General features: G+C 39.6%; 1 protein-coding gene across 1 annotated transcript in view; it reads left to right on the forward strand.

Moving 5' to 3' along the window:
- Window positions 1-16,946, forward strand: part of KIDINS220 (kinase D-interacting substrate, 220kDa) — a 111,027-nt gene extending 94,081 nt beyond the window's left edge. The window contains exons 27-30 of the mRNA XM_011960941.1: window positions 9,621-9,752; window positions 11,856-11,954; window positions 12,912-13,148; window positions 14,595-16,946. Coding sequence (XP_011816331.1) covers window positions 9,621-9,752; window positions 11,856-11,954; window positions 12,912-13,148; window positions 14,595-15,857 — 1,731 coding nt within the window. The 3' untranslated portion in view covers window positions 15,858-16,946. The remainder of the gene's footprint in view (window positions 1-9,620; window positions 9,753-11,855; window positions 11,955-12,911; window positions 13,149-14,594) is intronic.
- The last annotated feature ends 1,897 nt before the right edge of the window (window positions 16,947-18,843 follow it).

The raw sequence follows: 18,843 nt of genomic DNA on the forward strand, positions 1-18,843 counted from the left end.
GGTAGGTTTCTTTAAAGCAAAACAAAACAAAACAAAACAAACCAACAAACAAACCTTGTAGAGGGAATCACTTCATAAACTACTGTATGTGGCTGGGCGCAGTGGTTCACGCCTGTAATCCCAGCACTTTGGGAGGCTGAGGTGGGCGGATCACTTGAGGTCAGGAGTTCGAGACCAGCCTGGCCAACATGGTGAAACCCCGTCTCTACTAAAAAAAATACGAAAATTAGCCAAGCGTGGTGGTGGGCACCTATAATCCCAGCTGCTTGGGAAGCCGAGGCAGGAGAACCGCTTGAACCTGGGAGGTAGAGGTTGTAGTGAGCTGAGATCGCACTGCTGCACTCCAGCCTGGGCGACAAGAGCGAGACTTGGTCTCAAAAAAAAACCCTACTATCTAAGACTTCGTACTTAATAAGAAATAAGTTCGTGATGAGCTTTAAAATCTTCGTTTAGAGCCCGGGCGACAGAGCAAGACTCTGTCTCAAAAAAAAGAACCCAGTTTGTATTTTAACTTCGGTTTTATTTATAGACTATGCTACACCCATGTAATATGGTCAGTTTAGCCTATAGCTGTGCTGAAATGTGGCATAGGAGTTAGAGTTAACATGGTGAAATATTGCATCCTAAGTTTATCTGTAATTTTTAACTTAAAACATGCAGTTTGGCAGGCAATAGGTTGTTTTTTTTTAGACAGAGTTTCACTCTTTTGGTCAGGCTGGAATGCAGTGGCGCCATCTCAGCTCACTGCAACCTCAGCCTCCCGGTTTCAAGTGATTCTCCTGCCTCATCCTCCTGAGTTGCTGGGATTACAGGCACCCGCCACCATGCCTGGCTAATTTTTGTATTTTTGTAGTAGCGATGGGGTTTCACCTTGTTGGCCAGGCTGGTCTTGAACTCCTGACCTTGTGATCTGCCCGCCTCGGCCTCCCAAAGTGCTGGGATTACAGGTGTGAGCCACCACGCCCAGCCAGCAATATTTTTTTAGCTTTAATTTCCTTTGAGTTAATGTTAGTAGGAGAGAAAAAGAGAACCATTGTGGTGCTTTCGTTGAGAGATTGATGATTCTTTTAAAGTCATTAACGTTTCAGCTGAAGTGTTTAAGTGACTTCAGTTATCCGTAGTAAACCACAATAATGCTCTTTAGTGCTTATGGAATCTTTATGGGTCATCATCACTATATGCAAGAATGACCTTTAGTTTAGCCAGAGAGCCTTTAGCATATAGATTCATTGCATGCAGTTCAATTCTCCGAGCTAAAATTCCTCAGCAAATTTTTGAAGAAAACCAGATACTGTGAAGAAGTTAGTGGCCTTAATGACATAGACATGCTGACATAGTAGCTATTCCCATGCTCAAGAATGTAGACAAATACATGTCATTAAAAGGTGTCTGTAGTTTTTTTTAGGGACCAGTAAAGGAGCATTAGGCAAATTTTGAAATGAGTTTTTGGAGAAGGGGAAATCATGTGATTCTTGAAATGTGTTTAGAAGCTCAACAAAGGTGCACTCTGCATATATTAGTGACTTTGTCTAGTAAAATAACCATATCATTTGCTTTTATTTTACTATGAAAAGATCATTTTATGATTAGTATAGCAAATAATAGATGCTTACTAAGCTTCCTTTGCTTTTAAGAAATTAACAATGACAATAGCATGTAAAATTTGTTTTGTCGAAGCCTAGAAAAAGTAAGTAGTCACTTAGTTCAATGCCAGATTGAAAGCTGTGGTGGAAAGGCAAAGAATCAGTACGTGGGAACATTGCCAGAACTTTGTAGTTGGACCAACAGAGCGTACCTAATAGAAAAGTATGTAGCCCGTCGAGCCCTGTAGCAGAAAACTGTTTCTGGACAGTGGGACTTCCCGTTGGTCCCATCTCTGCTCAGTCAGCAGTCCCTGTACAAAGCTTGTAGAAAAGTCAAGAGCTACACAAACGTTTTTGGACAAATTGTCATGTCACAAGGTAATATGTTAAGAAAGCCAGACCATAAGAGGTTAACCAGCTATGGTCTTTTCAAAATAGAGGTGATCCCCTATATATATATGTGTGTGTATATATATGTGTGTGCGTGTATATATATATATTTGCCAAGAGGAACATCTGAATCACCTTTATAAATTAGATCCTTATAAAAATAATTGAGTTTTCTCACATTAAGGAACATTGTAGTGCTTATATACCTTGTGAAGTCCAGGCGGGGACTTCTCAGGTAAATTATAGATATATCCAAGTGTTCCACAGAAGTGAAGATTTATATAAATTAATAATACATAATATAAATAATATATTATAAAATATTTATATTAATATACAACATATTTATATTATATACTATATAATAACATTAATAAAAATATGTTAATATAAAGATATAAATATATTAATAATATAAATCCTCACTTCTGTGAAACATTTGGATATATCTATAAGCCTCCATACTGGCTTTTAAAAAATAATTGTATAATAGAGAAAAAAATATATGCCAACTCTTGTGAAACCAGGTTAAAAAATTAGTACTATATGCAAGACATGCTCCCCCGAATATTAGGGCTAGAAAGAAACAGTGTTTTTCAAACTTCCAAAGCATAGAAGCTTTTAGAAATGAACTCTTAATCAAAACTCCAGTTTATAAAACCAATAAACGCAGAATCCTGGCACCCACATTACACTTGCCTTCCCTCTTGAGGGTCCCCCAGGAGTGCTAGTCTCCACGTGGCACAGATGGAACATGTAGACTTACTTGAGGGATACGGGAAGGGGTGCCAGATTTGGAACTAGAATGCAGGAGACTGTGGCGCTCACCGCCATGCTGGTGGCTCCACCCCGTTCGTCCTGAGCGTGACTTAGTCAGGTATTTGGTCTTTTGAGGTAAACAGACCCTGATGATGAGCTCTTTGCCTTGGACAGATTACTTCACACCTCTGATTCTCAGCTTTCTCACCAGGAAAAGCAGACCTGCCTCATAGGTCTGATTTAAGGATTAGTCAGCCTTAGCATACTTTAAGTACTTCATTATTATTATGACTACTGCTACTACTGCCCAAAGGCCAGAATCCATGGAGCCTTAAAGATGCAGAACTCAAACTGTTTTTGGTTAAATCATCTTTGTCTCAGTCATGGGAGTGGTGTACAAATACTCCAATCAATTTAGATTCACACAGACTTTTTATCTGTTGATGCTTCTTAGGCCTAAAGGTGTTAATCGGTTTGTTTTCTTAGAATTTAGAAGAATTTCTAGGTTATTTGAATACTTCATATACTTTAAAATTTTGAAAGCTTTCCAGGGATATTTTCATTGGTGCCTTTACCTTCTTTGAGTCCAGTTCCCACTGGGAAATGGCAGCATTCACACCATTCTGTGACTCTGCTGAAGCGAAGGACCCAGTATTGAGGGCCTGTGTCCGGCCAGGTCTCCTCAGTGGCATGTTATTCTGTCATCTCAAAAGAGTTGCTCTAAAAGCTCTGTGGTCTGCCTTAATTTAAGGTATGCTGCTCCTGGTGGTAACTGTGTTTCGTTGAAAAGCGCATGTTCAAAGGAGCAATAAAGCATTTCTTCATTCTTTCATTTTTCCCTGAGTTATTTTACATTGAGTACCACAGATGCTTGTATGATCAGTTCAACAAATATTTATTGAGTGTAAGAGGCGCGCTATTCTCATGGGATACAGCAGTGAACAAAACTGGTGAAAATCCTGCCTCATAGAGTGTGGACCTGAAGGCCACCGAGGGAATTATCAGTTCTATGAAGTCATTCTTTCTTGACCTCCTCAGCCACAGGGTTTACTGGTTACCTTTGGACAGCTTTATTTAGATGGCTTTTATACCCTGTTGAGAAAGCATGACAATAATTAGCACAAAGTTTAATCATAAAGAATTTCAGAACTGCAAAGGCAGTGTTAACACAGTATCATGATCTCCAGTGTGCTGTTACCTTTGCCTTTAGATGTTGATGAAAACTATTGAATGAAGATATTAAAACTGAAAGTCTTGGGCCGGGCGCGGTGGCTCAAGCCTGTAATCCCAGCACTTTGGGAGGCCGAGACGGGCGGATCACGAGGTCAGGAGATCGAGACCATCCTGGCTAACACGGTGAAACCCCGTCTCTACTAAAAAATACAAAAAATTAGCCGGGCGAGGTGGCAGTCGCCTGTAGTCCCAGCTACTCGGGAGGCTGAGGCAGGAGAATGCTTGAACCCGGGAGGCGGAGTTTGCAGTGAGCTGAGATCCGGCCACTGCACTCCAGCCTGGGCGGCAGAGCGAGACTCCGTCTCAAAAAAAAAAAAAAAAAAAAAAAAAAAGATAGCCGGGCAGGGCATGGTAGTGCAGACCTGTAGTGTAGTCCCCTGCTTGAGAGGCTGAGGTGAGAGGATCAGTTGAGTGCCAAGATCACACCACTGCACCCCCAGCCTGGTGACAGAGCAGATCTTGTCTCAAAAAATAAAAAAGCGGGGCTCACCTGTAGAGAATTTTTATTTTCGCCACTGATTTAGAAGTTAAAGCTGTCTCTCATTGTTCAGGAGAAGACGTGGACAAGAAAGTTAAAGGTTCCATAGGTAGGGAGCCAAAGGCATTTCAGGTTGTGTTCAGGCTTCAGGCTCAGGACAGGTGCTCCCTGTCAGCTCTCAGTGACTTTGCGCAGTAGCCTCAACCAGCTTTAACACCATTCACACCTTTTAAAGTGTCTTAGAAGTGAATTTGTACTATTCTGTTTGAATTTGGAAAAGTATTTGCCCATTTTTGCCTTTTTTTAAAGTATAGTCAAACATTGTCTTCACTTCCCGCTTGAAAGTCTTTGTACCAGACTTCAACTCAAGAGGACTTTTTTTCCTAAACAATTTTCAGCTAAATTGATTGGGATATTTTCATAGAAATAATATTACAGTAAAGTTATGAAATCCTAGAGTACACTTAAAAGTTTAAAAACAACAAAATTATGTTCATTGCAGTAGTTGAGTACTTGTGTTTTTATTTTGTTTTTTTTTCATTTTGGTTTGTTTTTTGAGACAGAGTCTCATTCTGTCACTCAGGCTGGACACAATCTCAGCTCACTACAACCTCTGCCTCCTGGATTCAAGTGAATCTCCTGCCTCAGCCTCCCGAGTAGCTGGGACCCAGGCATGCGCCACCACACAATGAAAAATTAGCCCAGCTAATTTTTGTGCTTTTAGTAGAAACAGGGTTTAACCATGTTGGCCAGGCTGGTCTTGAACTCCTGACCTCAAGGCATCCACCACCGCGGCCTCCTGAAGTGTTGGGATTCCAGGTGTGAGCCACCATACCCTGCCAGTACTTGTGTTTTTTAAAAGATTGCTCTTAAAATGTAGTGTTATGCCTAATCGGTCAACTTTGACCTAGTATTTCTTAAGTAGCTTGAAGAGTAAGTTACATTTTCCAACCATTTCTTAAGTAGCTTGAAGAGTAAGTTACATTTTCCAACCATTTCTTAAGTAGCTTGAAGAGTAAGTTGCATTTTCCAACCAGGTTAATAATTTTGTGCTTTCTTTTGTGTTTTGGATGTCCTGTAGTAAACTGTAATTTCCTTAGCACTCCTATTTTGGTATTTTTGCAAATCTCTACAGACAACTTTTTAAAAACCTATTGATAATAAGGTCGATAGTGTAAACTAGAAAGCAGGGTTTCCACGAAGTGCTGCAGATACCGAATATGTTAAAAGAAAGACATCGGATGTTAGGCTAGCAAAACCCTGCCGTTTAATGTGCTAAAACAGTGTTGTAAATTAACTTTGGTACAAATTGCCAGTCATCTCTAGATCATTTTAAGCATTTTAAGAATATTTACTATCAGTCTAAGTACAGAAGAATAATTGCCAGCAGTGATTATTTGCTTTGGATTAGAGTTTTTAAAAATCCACCTCATTGAAATGGTTATGTTCATCACAGTTTGCAAGGGTTGTCTGTTTCTCGAGCTAGAAGCTCTTGGGACCATTCTTATGAAATGATATTTAGCGCATCTATTGTGTGCCACATACCCAAAGAAGCAAAACTGAAATTTGAAAGTGTATTTCTGAACATGACCTATAGTGTGGCTAGATATTTTATGATCATGCGATAGTCTAAGTAACTAAACCTTCTTATTCAGTATTTTTAAGTTAACGTTAAACTTGCATATAGTAGGAATATTGACTTTTCATAGCCAATTTGATGTACCTCATTTTCTTATTAAATGTGTGACTCATGATTTATTCTTCCAATACAAAATAATATAATTTTTTAAGAGTATAATTGTAAGATGACCAAGCACACGTGAGTGGAATGCAGCTACTGTGGGTGGGGTGTGTATGCATGCACGTGTGCTCCTTGCTGTGTGCTGCTGTCCGTGGTCTGTTCAGAGTGAAGGGGAAATAGGAGGAATGACCAAGCTCTGCCTGTGTGTATTAGACGTTTAGAGATGTGCATCGGATGTATTACTTTATGCTCTTGTCCTTCACTCTGTTTTATTCCTTCCTTAAAGCCATGTGACTCTGGGTTTAACAAACAGAGACAGGTACAGAAACTCTCAGTGAAATCTTACTTTTCTTATTAGACTACTAGAAGCAATCACTGGCAACTTCATACTGGGCTATCTATAAATCTGTGCTCGTTAAGGTGCCTTCTCTTTATTAACGTGCTTCCAGCCATTGCATGGCACTCATTTCTGACTAATCAATTCTGTGCTTATTTAATAAATTTACCAAAGATGATCATGTTTCAGAGTGTAGTTTTAATCTACTTAGAATACACAATGATATAGTTACCTCAAGGTCGTTTCAGTAGTTTGATAGTTTTACTTTTACCTGGAGAAATTCTGATCTGTGTAAATTCTGAAGTTTATTTTTAACAGTTTAAACATACTAATATCTTCTGCATTCGGCTTTCTGAGTTAGAAAATTTTTTTAACAAATTCTGATGTTAAAATCAATATGCTAAAGTGGTCTGTTCTTGACTTATAACAGATAATTGCAAGTAAGAATGCATGATAAACATTAAAATATTATCATTTGAACTAGTCTGTGTATTCTCAAAGTAATACGCTTAGTTTCTAGTAAGAATTTGCCTACTGAATTATTGAATATGCTTTTTGCCCTTTCCTTATCATTTTTGCACTCTTTCTCCTCCCTTTTATGAGATTTCTACCCCAAAATTATTGGTTATAAGATTCTTGTGGTTTCAGAATAATTTTCTTATGTGTGATTATTTTAGAAAAGGTCTAGTAGGTAATTACCATTTCTTCTTTATTCAAAGAAGCATATTATAACACATTAATTGATAATTTAGCTCTTGTATAAAGCCCAACTTATAGTAAGAGTCAGACTATAGTTTTGATGGAATTACGAATATCTTAATGTCCATGTGTCTATAAAACTTTTAAAAGTAATTCAGAGGTAACATATATATTCTACATAATCCCCAATGAAGGATAAAATATGCTTTAAAGTAACTGATAAATTGTAAAAGTTGTAAAAAGATTGTGAAAGTAACATCGGGTAGAGCTTTTTGCTTTGAAGGAAAAGGGCAGTATTATTGACGTGTCTCTGTTGCTGAATTCTCAGCTTCTCCATGGACATAAAATTCTCTTCAGTATTTTACAATTTTCCCTCCAAAGCTGACAGTTAGTTTGATCCGTGTCTATTATACTTGTCGTTTTTAGCACAATCAGAAGTAGAGAGATTTGGGGATTTTTGAAATAAAGTTTTTACTGTAAAATAATTTTAACCCTAAAGAAAAGATGCAAAAAAATACTATTCTGTCAGTGTAAACATCTTTCATAACTGTAGTATAATAATCAAAAGCAAAAATTAAAGTTGGTTTAGTACTATTAACTAAACTACAGACTTTATGTGAATTTTACCAGCTTTTCCACAAATGTCATTTTTCTGGTCCAGGATTCAATTAAGTTGCATTTTATTTCTCCGTAGTCTGTTTTAATCTGTCACAGTTTCTTGATCTTCCCTTATCTTTCTTGACCTTAATTAACACTTTTAAGGAATACTGGCTAGTTATTTTGTAGAACGTCCCTCAATTTGGGTTTGTCTGATGTTTCTTCATGATTAGAAGGGGACTGTATATTGCTAGAAAACTGCAGGAGTGATGCTCTGCCCTTCCCAGTGCATCAGAATCAAAGGTTCATAATGTCCATAAGCTTTCCCACCACTGATGCTAACCTTGGTCACTTGGTCAAGGTGGCATGTGCCAGGTTTCAGCACTGTAAAGTTTTATTGTTCCTTCTATAACTAGTAAATATCTTGGAGGAGATACTTTGAAACTCTGCAGATATCCTGTTTCTGCTTATACTTTTGCCCATTAATTTTCGCTTCCATCTATGGATCATGTGTACACATACTGTTACTGTGTTTGCCTAATGGTCATTTTCTGCTTTCCTCTTCTACATTTATTAATTGGAATTCTGTAAAGAAAAGCTGTCTCTGCTTCCTAATTAAGTCACTTTTTTCAATTATTTAGTTATATTAGTATGGACTCATGGATATTTATTTTATCTGTGAGGTATAATCCAGTAAGATCATTAGTTATTTTGTCGATTAGGCTATTTTTTGTGATTTTTTTGAACAACAAAAAATGTAAACAAGTGTAACTGTATCCAGAGAAAGTAGACTGGTTGAGGAATAAAAGCATTTGAAAGACAGGAAAGATAAATAATGACTCAGGAATAAGAAGAAATGAAGGACTGGCATGTTATGACATGGTGGACCTTGAAAACATTGTTAAGTGACAGAAGCTGGAAAAAGGAAATAGGAAGTTATAAGAGCCGATAATTTAGAGTTCTGGTTCACGTTTACCACTAACTATTTGTTCTGTGACGTTGAAGTCCTGACTTTGACCAGGCTGATGCACCCTCTAAACCACAATGGGCACAAGATGCATTTATCATGGACCACGGGCAGATGGTTTGTTGGTGTCCACATTCCCAGAATCTTTTACTTCTAAATAAATACTAGACTTATCGATTATTTTGACTTTTCTTTTTAAATGAGAACAAATTTTAATAGATGGTATTTACTTTCATGTGTGTTAAGAATTAATACTGTTGTTTTATATTTACATGATAATTTAACAGTTGCTAAAGGAAGTTTTAGATCCCTTGGATACAACATGATCAAGATCTGAAAACTTCAGCTCTTGTAACTATTGAGGTAGTCTGTAGAAACACTCAGAGTTGCTTAATTGTCTAGTATAGGTACTTTTAAATTATTTTGTAGGTTTATTTTTTGTATTCATATAATATTGGCATCAGTAGTTTTCTGTCTTTTTGGATGTGTGTTTTTTTAACTTCTCTTCTTCCTCTTATTAAGCACAGCACCCTTCTCTCTTAAGGTTAGGCAGTAAACATTTTGAGAAGTTGGCCTAGGCTTTGCTCATGAAATGTTCTGTTTTCTTAGGAAAACTGGTTTTGACCAGGCTGTATCAGCTGTAACGAAAGCTACTCATTAGGTTATAACAGTAACTAAATCTATTCCCTAATGGTATTTCCTTACCATGCTAAACACATTTGTTGTTTTTACCTTACTTCATGGTATAACTTAATGAGTTTCTCCCTGTCACATGACCTCATTATAGATGGCATTAAATGCTTATTCATACCTGTATTTGTCCTTGACTTCTCTAGGGGTCAGGCCCAGCCCCAGGCCCAGTGGTACTACTGAATTCACTCAATGTGGATGCAGTATGTGAGAAGCTGAAACAAATAGAAGGGCTGGACCAGAGTATGCTGCCTCAGTATTGTGCCACGATCAAAAAGGTGAGGCAGCCATTTACACACGGACCAGAGACAGTGCTGGGAGTGGAAGACAGGACTCTGTGGGTCGTGTACACTTTATTTATAGCTTCCCACACATGCGTTCCCTATTAAAATGAGAAAGCTCTAAATGGAAAACATAGTTCTTACTAGTTTGTATTCTAAAATTGCCCTGTTTTCTCTTATTTTATAAATGGATAAAATAAAGTAGCTGTCTTACCATGTTCTTTTTAAAATAACCTAATTCAAGTAAAGAATGCCTTCATGAGAAATACAAAGCTCTGAGGGATTCCCATTGAGATAAACAGAACTCATCTTTCCAGTGGGGAACAGAAAACCTTTTGTGTTACATTTTTTTCTAGTTGTAATATTTGTTAGTGTGATTTAGTAATTATCAAAGTAAGCCACACTTGCCTCATTTTCTCCAAATTCTCATTTTCATGTCATGTAGGACTTAGGATCATGTCACATTTGATGAAACCGCATAGGTTTGGGTTTTCAAGGTTAATGCATTTGCATAATTTTTTTTTTCTTCTTTTAAGATCCTATTGCAATTCTAGCAGCTATCAGGAAGTTAGATAGAGATGCCTGAGATTTGGGGGAAGGTTTTAATGAAGTCATTATAGTAGATATTTCACTAAGATGTACTTTTTATATCAGAGTACCATGTAATAAAGTAGAACATTAATAACCAGCCTCTAATATTTATATATTTGAAAGAATGACATCTGAGAGAAGTTTTTAAAAGAATTATGAGCATATGTAGACACCATTTTGCTCATCTCAGCCACTTTTAGAAAGGTTTCAGATAATGTCAGTTTCCTTACAGAGCTGGCTTGTGCTGGTCCCTGTTTGCATGAGTCAAACACCAGCTTTTCCATGGACAAGCCCCATTTTCTCCTCCAGGCAGCTGGTTGGTGTCAGGATAGAGCAGGGTCTCCCACATGAGTCCTTTAGTGATGATTTTGTTCCCGTCGAGGTAGTGGTTTTCTCCCCATTCAACTCTTTGCTCCCAGGCCCTGGCTTTCTGAAGCCCCTCAGAGCCGCTGGCCGCCTCCGTGCTGAGGGCTTCGTGGCATTGGTGCAGCGGGACCTCTGTCACAGACTTGCTGTGTATACTGTTTTCTTCAGGATTAACTTGGAAACTGAACATTCTGCTGATTATAAACATAGCTATTTCATAAGTTTGCCCCAGTTAATAAAGTCAGGTTTTACATTTTATAAAAGCAGTAAGCTACCTATTACTAATAAAGAAAATGCTGTTGTTTCATTTAGGGGAAACTAGAATTACAGGGAACCAAAAGTGATAACTTCATTTTTTATGATTTTTTTTTTCTTTGAGATGGAGTCCTGCTATGTCACCCAGGCTGGAGTGCAGTGGCGTTGTCATGGCTCACTGCAACCTCTGTCTCCCGGGTTCAAGTGATCCTCCTCCCTCAGCCTCCCAAGTAGCTGGGACTACAGGCATGTGCCACCACTCCCAGCTAATTTTTGTAGTTTTAATAGAGATGGAATTTCACCATGTTGGCCAGCCTGGTCTCAAACTCCTGACTTTAGGTGTTCCATCCACCTCAGCCTCCCGAAGTTCTGGGATTACATGCGTGAGCCACTGCGCTGGGCCTTGTGAATTTAATAGACTGGGAAATTAGTGGGTGGGCATTCTTCATATCTGTATCTAATATAATGGATAAACAAGTTCACCAGGCCTACTTGGTTTAGAACTTTATTAGCGACCAACACGCTTATGAGGACAGATGTCTTTGTCCCCTCCCAGCAGCTTGTGTTCATGTTCATATTTTCTAAAAGTAGAAAACAAAAACTAACAGTTTTGTTGTTGCTTATGACAGCATAGGTAGTTTTGGAAATAGTTAGGAGGGCTAGCTCTTCTACTGATCCCAGCAAATGCCTAAGACATATGGGAAAATATGGAGTGGCTTATTTTGTTCAAATTTAGCTTGTTTATCGTATTATTATATGGGATGGTCAGCCTTTCTGGTCTCTAAAGACTTTCTTAAAACTAAATATAAGCATACTTTGCAATCACTAGTAATTCAGAATATTTCATATTCTGTCTTTATACCCATAATTGTTTTAATTTTTACTTAGGCAAACATAAATGGCCGTGTGTTAGCTCAGTGTAACATTGATGAACTGAAGAAAGAGATGAATATGAATTTTGGAGACTGGCACCTTTTCAGAAGCACAGTAAGATATTTATAACATTGTGATATTTACAACATTATTTTATTATAACATTCAAAATTATAACATTGTAGAAAACCAGTATCAATAAGTACGGGCCTATACTGGTATTTTTTTCATATATTTTTTTAATTTAAAAACTGTATCTTACACTTATATGCAGTTGTGTGTTGTGGAAAACACAGCAGCACTTGGCAGCCTTTGCCTTTTTGGGCATTCCACTCAGAGATTTGGGGAAGAGTCCGCCTGCCAGTTCTTCATGGTTTCACCTGCCCTAACTCTCATCAGGCTCTTCAAAGCCTTCGAGGCCTTGACCTTCAGCATTCGTCCTTATAAAGGGCTTGCATTGCCCAGGTTTAGCAAGAATCCTGTTAAGTCAGTTTACATGTGTGATCACCCTCGGTACTTGATCAAATGCCTCACCACCTCCCCGCCGCAGGTGATGTCTGCTCACCCTGGCCATCTGCGTACCCACAGTCCCCCACTCTTGCTGCCTCCCCTTAGTAATGTTCCATCCATGGCGCCCACCCTGCCCCCTGGTGGTGGATCCCCTCTCATTCGCGCTTATTCTGAATTGAACTCTCTTCTGTAGTGAGACTGCTTTTCCCTGTTGCCATAGTTCTGAATAAAATCTGGATCTACTGCTCTACTCCTGGCCCCCTCTGGTTTTGACACATGCCAGATGCATTTTGCTTTGTCTTAAGTTTTAAACAGGAGTAATAATTTAATGGACAAATTGCAGTGTAGTATATGTATGGTGGTTTCTACCATTGCTTCCTTTATGATTTATTAACATGAAAGATAAGCTGATGTGTAAAACATATTCACTAGAAATTCACTTACCGGAAGTATGCTTTCTCATTGCTGTTGCAGTAGCTTTGTTTTATTTTTCTAAACTATTTCTAAAGTTTCCAAAATATGAGTTGTTAGTGTAGATATGTACATTTTTCTTCTGTTAAGGTACTAGAAATGAGAAACGCAGAAAGCCAGGTGGTCCCTGAAGACCCACGTTTCCTCGGTGAGAGCAGCAGTGGCCCAGCCCAACATGGTGAACCTGCTCGCCGCACTTCCCACAATGAGCTGCCTCACACCGAGCTCTCCAGCCAGACGCCCTACACACTCAACTTCAGCTTCGAAGAGCTGAACACGCTTGGCCTGGACGAAGGTGCCGCTCGTCACAGTAATCTAAGTTGGCAGGTATTTATTGAATGGCACTTTTCGTATTATTGAAGAATAAGGGCACCGTTCAGTTCACTGAGATGATGTGGGCATTGAAACAGTCATTCAGAAAATACTTACTAAATACCTAAGTGGACAAGAGACAAGATGGAGGGCTTCCTGTACCCAAGGAGCCGTACCAAGGAGAGGGGCAGTCAGTGAAAACAAAGAAAAAAGTAGCTCATGTAGACATTGACGAGAGCTGAGATATCTATCAGGGTCACCGCATGCAGAGTCAGTAGGGACCGGGCTGCTTGAGCTAGGGTGGTCAGCAAATTCAGCCTTTCCCAGGTGATTTTCCTGTTGCATTCAGTAACTGTTGGTTAAAGTACATCTTCATTGGAACACTGGCCACATGGTGTCCCTTCGAGCACCATCCTTTGGTTTTCCAGGCCGCCTGCACACCTTCCTGGCTATTGGTTTCTTCTCATCTGGCATGAGATGTAGGTGCATTCTTCCTTTGGAGATGCTTAGAAGAGGGAGGCCGGGTGAGGGGGAGGGGCAGGCACAGAGCAGAGTGGGAGATGCAGGAGGAGTAGGGGGAGCGAGGAGAGCGCAGCAGGAAAAGCAGAGCCGAGCAGTGGGCGGCAGCGAGGAACACCGAGTGGGCAGGGCAGGACAGAGCAGCACTGAGGAGGAGCAGTGCCCTGGGGAAGGAAGAAAATGTCCTATTTCCTTGAGAAGGTCCCCAGCAAATTCACTTTGCTCCTTCTTTTTTGTTTTAGCTTTTGCTCTTGACCCTTCTTAAACTTTCTTGATTCTTCTCCTTCTGTTTCCCTCTTCTTTTTCCTCATCTGTACGTTTTGCTCCTTGTTTCTTAGCTATTCTGGGATCTGAAGCAATTTCTAATTGTAAAACTTCATGTTGGAAATAAACTTGTAAAACTATTTTATTTTTCTGTTTACTAAGGCCCAACTATTGGCCTCGTTGCATTTTATATTTTATCAATGAAGTTGACTTTGGCCTTAAATGAAAGCTGAACGTTTGAAGTTATAAAAACAAGTGCTGTGGCCAAGCATGTGACACATGCCCATAGTCCTAGCTGCTCAGGAGGCTGAGGCAGGAGGATCGCTTGAGTCCAGTAATTTGAATGTAGCCTGGGCAACACAGCAAGATCCTGTCTCCTAAAAATAAAATAAAAACCAGAAACAAGTGCTAAGGTTATTGGTTAATACAATGTTTAATTATACTTTTAAATATTAACAATAAACTGATTTTATTAAAATTTATAGAAAGCTTTCTAATAACAGCATTATTTATAAGGTCACAGCTTTTGCTAAACTGTGTTATGTAGAATTCTTTTAAAAGAATTTGATATTTTGATGACTTTTTAAATGGTTAGTGTACATATATATTTCCTAAGCTGATGTTTATGCCTTTTTTTCTTATTTGAATTTTTAAATTATTTTTTTTCTGTCTTCACAGTCACAAACTCGCAGAACCCCAAGTCTTTCGAGTCTCAATTCCCAGGATTCCAGTATTGAAATTTCAAAGCTTACTGATAAGGTGCAGGCCGAGTATAGAGATGCCTATAGAGAATACATTGCTCAGATGTCCCAGTTAGAAGGGGGCCCAGGGTCTACAACCATTAGTGGCAGATCTTCTCCACATAGCACATATTACATGGGTCAGAGTTCATCAGGGGGCTCTATTCATTCAAACCTAGAACAAGAAAAGGGGAAGGATAGTGAACCAAAGCCCGATGATGGGAGGAAGTCCTTTTTAATGAAGAGGGGAGATGTTATCGATTATTCATCATCAGGGGTTTCCACCAATGATGCCTCCCCGCTGGATCCTATCACTGAAGAAGATGAAAAATCAGATCAGTCAGGCAGTAAGCTTCTCCCAGGCAAGAAATCTTCGGAAAGGTCAAGCCTCTTCCAGACAGATTTGAAGCTTAAGGGAGGTGGGCTGCGCTATCAGAAACTCCCAAGTGACGAGGATGAATCTGGCACAGAAGAATCAGATAACACGCCACTGCTCAAAGATGACAAAGACAGAAAAGCCGAAGGGAAAGTAGAGAGAGTGCCAAAGTCTCCGGAACACAGTGCTGAGCCGATCAGAACCTTCATTAAAGCCAAAGAGTATTTATCGGATGCCCTCCTTGACAAAAAGGATTCATCGGATTCAGGAGTGAGGTCCAATGAGAGTTCTCCCAATCACTCTCTGCACAACGAAGTGGCGGATGACTCCCAGCTTGAAAAGGCAAATCTCATAGAGCTGGAAGATGACAGTCACAGCGGAAAGCGGGGAATCCCACATAGCTTGAGTGGCCTGCAAGATCCAGTTATAGCTCGGATGTCCATTTGTTCAGAAGACAAGAAAAGCCCTTCCGAATGCAGCCTGATAGCCAGCAGCCCTGAAGAAAACTGGCCTGCGTGCCAGAAAGCCTACAACCTGAACCGAACGCCCAGCACTGTGACTCTGAACAACAACAGTGCTCCAGCCAATAGAGCCAATCAAAATTTTGATGAGATGGAGGGAATTAGGGAGACTTCTCAAGTCCTTTTGAGGCCTAGTTCCAGTCCCAACCCAACCACTATTCAGAATGAGAATCTAAAAAGCATGACACATAAGCGAAGCCAACGTTCAAGTTACACAAGGCTCTCCAAAGATCCTTCGGAGCTCCATGCAGCAGCCTCTTCTGAGAGCACAGGCTTTGGAGAAGAAAGAGAAAGCATTCTTTGAGAAAAACAAGCAAAGGAGAAGAGTATTACTGTACCCTTATGACAGAATTGTCCTGGATTTTGACTCCAACCACGCCCATCACCTTTCTACATTTCACTGACACATAAGTAACAGATGATGAGGCCGAGGTAAAAGAGACATCCGCAGTGTGACAGAAGGGAGCGCGAGAAGCATGACTCACCAGCCAGCCTCTATGATCTTTGTAATTAGAAGCTTCAAAACTCACTAATACCACTGTACCTTTCATTGGCGCACTACCCCATAAAACTGTTTGAGACGAGGTGTGAGATCTCAGTATAAAGATAGGTCAGAAGTATTTTAAAGGGCTTAATTTGCCAAAAAGAAAAGTAAAAAGCTAGGGACCCTTTTTGCAGAACATTTGGTGACCACACATTTGAGAGAAGATGTGGCTTTAGATGAGGCAGAAGCAAAGCCTGCTCAGGGTCTCATCCAGGTGAGTGCACAGCCTGTGACACTACAGGGAGAGGCTCCGTAAACTGAGATCCAGCCTTCCGTGTGACGGCGCATTGCTTATCACAGAGGTTCTGAATTTTAAGTAGCAAGTACACAATGAAGAGGGCTTTAAAAATTGCTGAGAAAGCGAGTCACCAGGGCTGGCAGTAGTGTAACGGGGCTGTCCTGAGCTGTTAGGAGAGTAGATGCTGGGAGGGCTGGTGACCTCCGTGGGTTTATCTGTTGGAGACTCTTCTCTCCAAATCCCAGGCCTGGCTTCCGGCACCATCCAGCTGTGCCCAAGAAGCCGCCCTGGTCTGTTCTCCAACTCTTTTAAATGGTGCCCAACTTTTCTAAGTGAGCTCAGCAATGAGAAGAAAAAAAAACCATGAATTCTTTTTCTGGAAAATCAGGGAAACATGGGTAATAATAGGCACTAATAAATATTTATAGATGAGTGAATGAGGAAATAATTACATCAAAAAGGTCAGTGACAATTGATAAATGACAAGGAAATATTTAATTAGGTAAAACTAAATCATTGCTCTCTATTCTAGGATAGACTTTATCTACTTCATCTGTTCCTAAGTCAGCATGTTAATTCTGGGGGAGGATCATAAGAAAGGAAATACTTTTCTTAAAAAAGTCTAAAAACATGTAACATAGCAAGGATAAAATTATATATATATATACACATACATACATATATATATATATATATATATATATATGTGGTGTGACTGTAAACCTGTACTTTCCATTAATTATTAGCGGAGTTAAGAGAATGATCACAGTGAAGTACTGTGTGGATTAGAAATGTGCCCTGTCATCATGCAATGAAATGTTGTTATCGTTTTAACATAGCTCATTTATGTAGAATGAATTCTGGCGGTTTACCCCACGTCACAGTTAGGACGGTAGATGGTGAGATCGCAGATGCGCGATTATCTAGATTCCCTGTTACATTTTCAATGTTTATCGCTCAGTGAATTTTTATTAATATGCTGATGAAGTTATTTACTTGGCCAGTCATTGTGCTAAATAGTTGCTCTTTTGTGTTTCATTGCCATGATGTTTGAGTGTAATCTAGCATTTTAATACAGTGTTTATTTTGCATGATCTTTAACAAATGTGTTAAGCAATTTTAAAAAGGCAGGATGTTGTTGACATTATACACTGAAGTCTTAACATTTTAGTATTTATAGTGCTTATTAGTTTGCAAAGTTGTATAATTAGGAATTATTTCAGAGACAGTGTTTTCTTTTTCAGGTGAGTAGTTGCCGCGTAATATCATTGGATACATTCTTTATACTGTTTGTGAAATTAATACTAGCATACTAAGTGTATAAATAGATTTAGAAAACAATAAAAAATTGCATGCTATTCTGACTCATGAATTTTTATTCACTATGATGATTCACATTTTGATGAAAAATAAAAGTAGTTTGTGTGTTTGTTTTGTCACATGTCTGAAGTTTGTTAAAGACTTGCAGGTTCATGTACAGCCATGCAGTTGGCAGAAGTGTTCTGAACTGCTCCCAACTAGTCTTTTTAAGAGAATGTGACTCGTAAGTCCCAGTGCCTCAGTGGTGCTTTATGAAGTGTTCATGCCCACAGCATGCTAGTGCCCAGCAGCGCTGTGCAGTGCGTTCCTGTAGGTAGAAGAGGTAGGTTATCCAGATCCTGGAGGATATCAGTTTATTCCATGAGCTTCCTGGAAACATTTGCTTTTTCATACTGATCCCGAAAGTGACAAACCTGATGAGTTACTGAGTCATACACCGTCTCCCTTGAACCTGTGTGTCTCTGTGTGTGTATCTGTTCATAGCTCAGTCTGATTCTCACATATGCAAAACTCTACTTTAAACTGGGTGAAAAATGATAGAAAAAGAAATTGGTGCTCTAATCTTTCCCTTAGATTCTATCTCATTTAGAGTCCTGTGGAGTTTTTTTGTGTGTGTGTGGTTTTGTTTGTTTGTTTGAGGCAGGCTCTCTGTCATCTAGGCTGAGTGTAGCGGTGCCATCATGGCTCACTGCAGCCTCGACCTCCTGGGCCCAAGCTGTCTCCCAGCTCAGCCTCCTGAGTAGCTGGGACTATAGGCACGCGCCACCGCACCTGTCTAATCTTCCATTTTTTGAGGAGATACAGCCTTGCTATGTTGCCCAGGTTGGCCTCGAACTCCTGGATACAAGCAATCCTCCCTCCTTGGCCTCCCAAAGGCCTGGGATTATAGGCATGAGCCACCATGCCCAGCCGAGTCTTGTGTTTTATATACCATTTTGCCTTCAGTGTAAGCCACAGACAGTTCTGATAATGTAGCAAATATTAAGCCAGATTCATTCACTGTGGCCTTATGGAGTGCTGCCTGTGAGTACAGGCTTTCTGCAGGAGAAGACTGGAGATAAAAAGAAGCTGTTGATCTCTTTCAGTTGAAATAACTTCCACAGTGCTGGGTATTTAGGGATCAGCTCTCCAACACTGGGAAAGTTAAGCGTTCATAATAATGAACATTTTCAATATGAAAAGGAAAAT

The sequence above is a fragment of the Colobus angolensis genome, unplaced genomic scaffold (assembly GCF_000951035.1).
Source record: "Colobus angolensis palliatus isolate OR3802 unplaced genomic scaffold, Cang.pa_1.0 Scaffold53, whole genome shotgun sequence".
NCBI lineage: Eukaryota > Metazoa > Chordata > Mammalia > Primates > Cercopithecidae > Colobus > Colobus angolensis.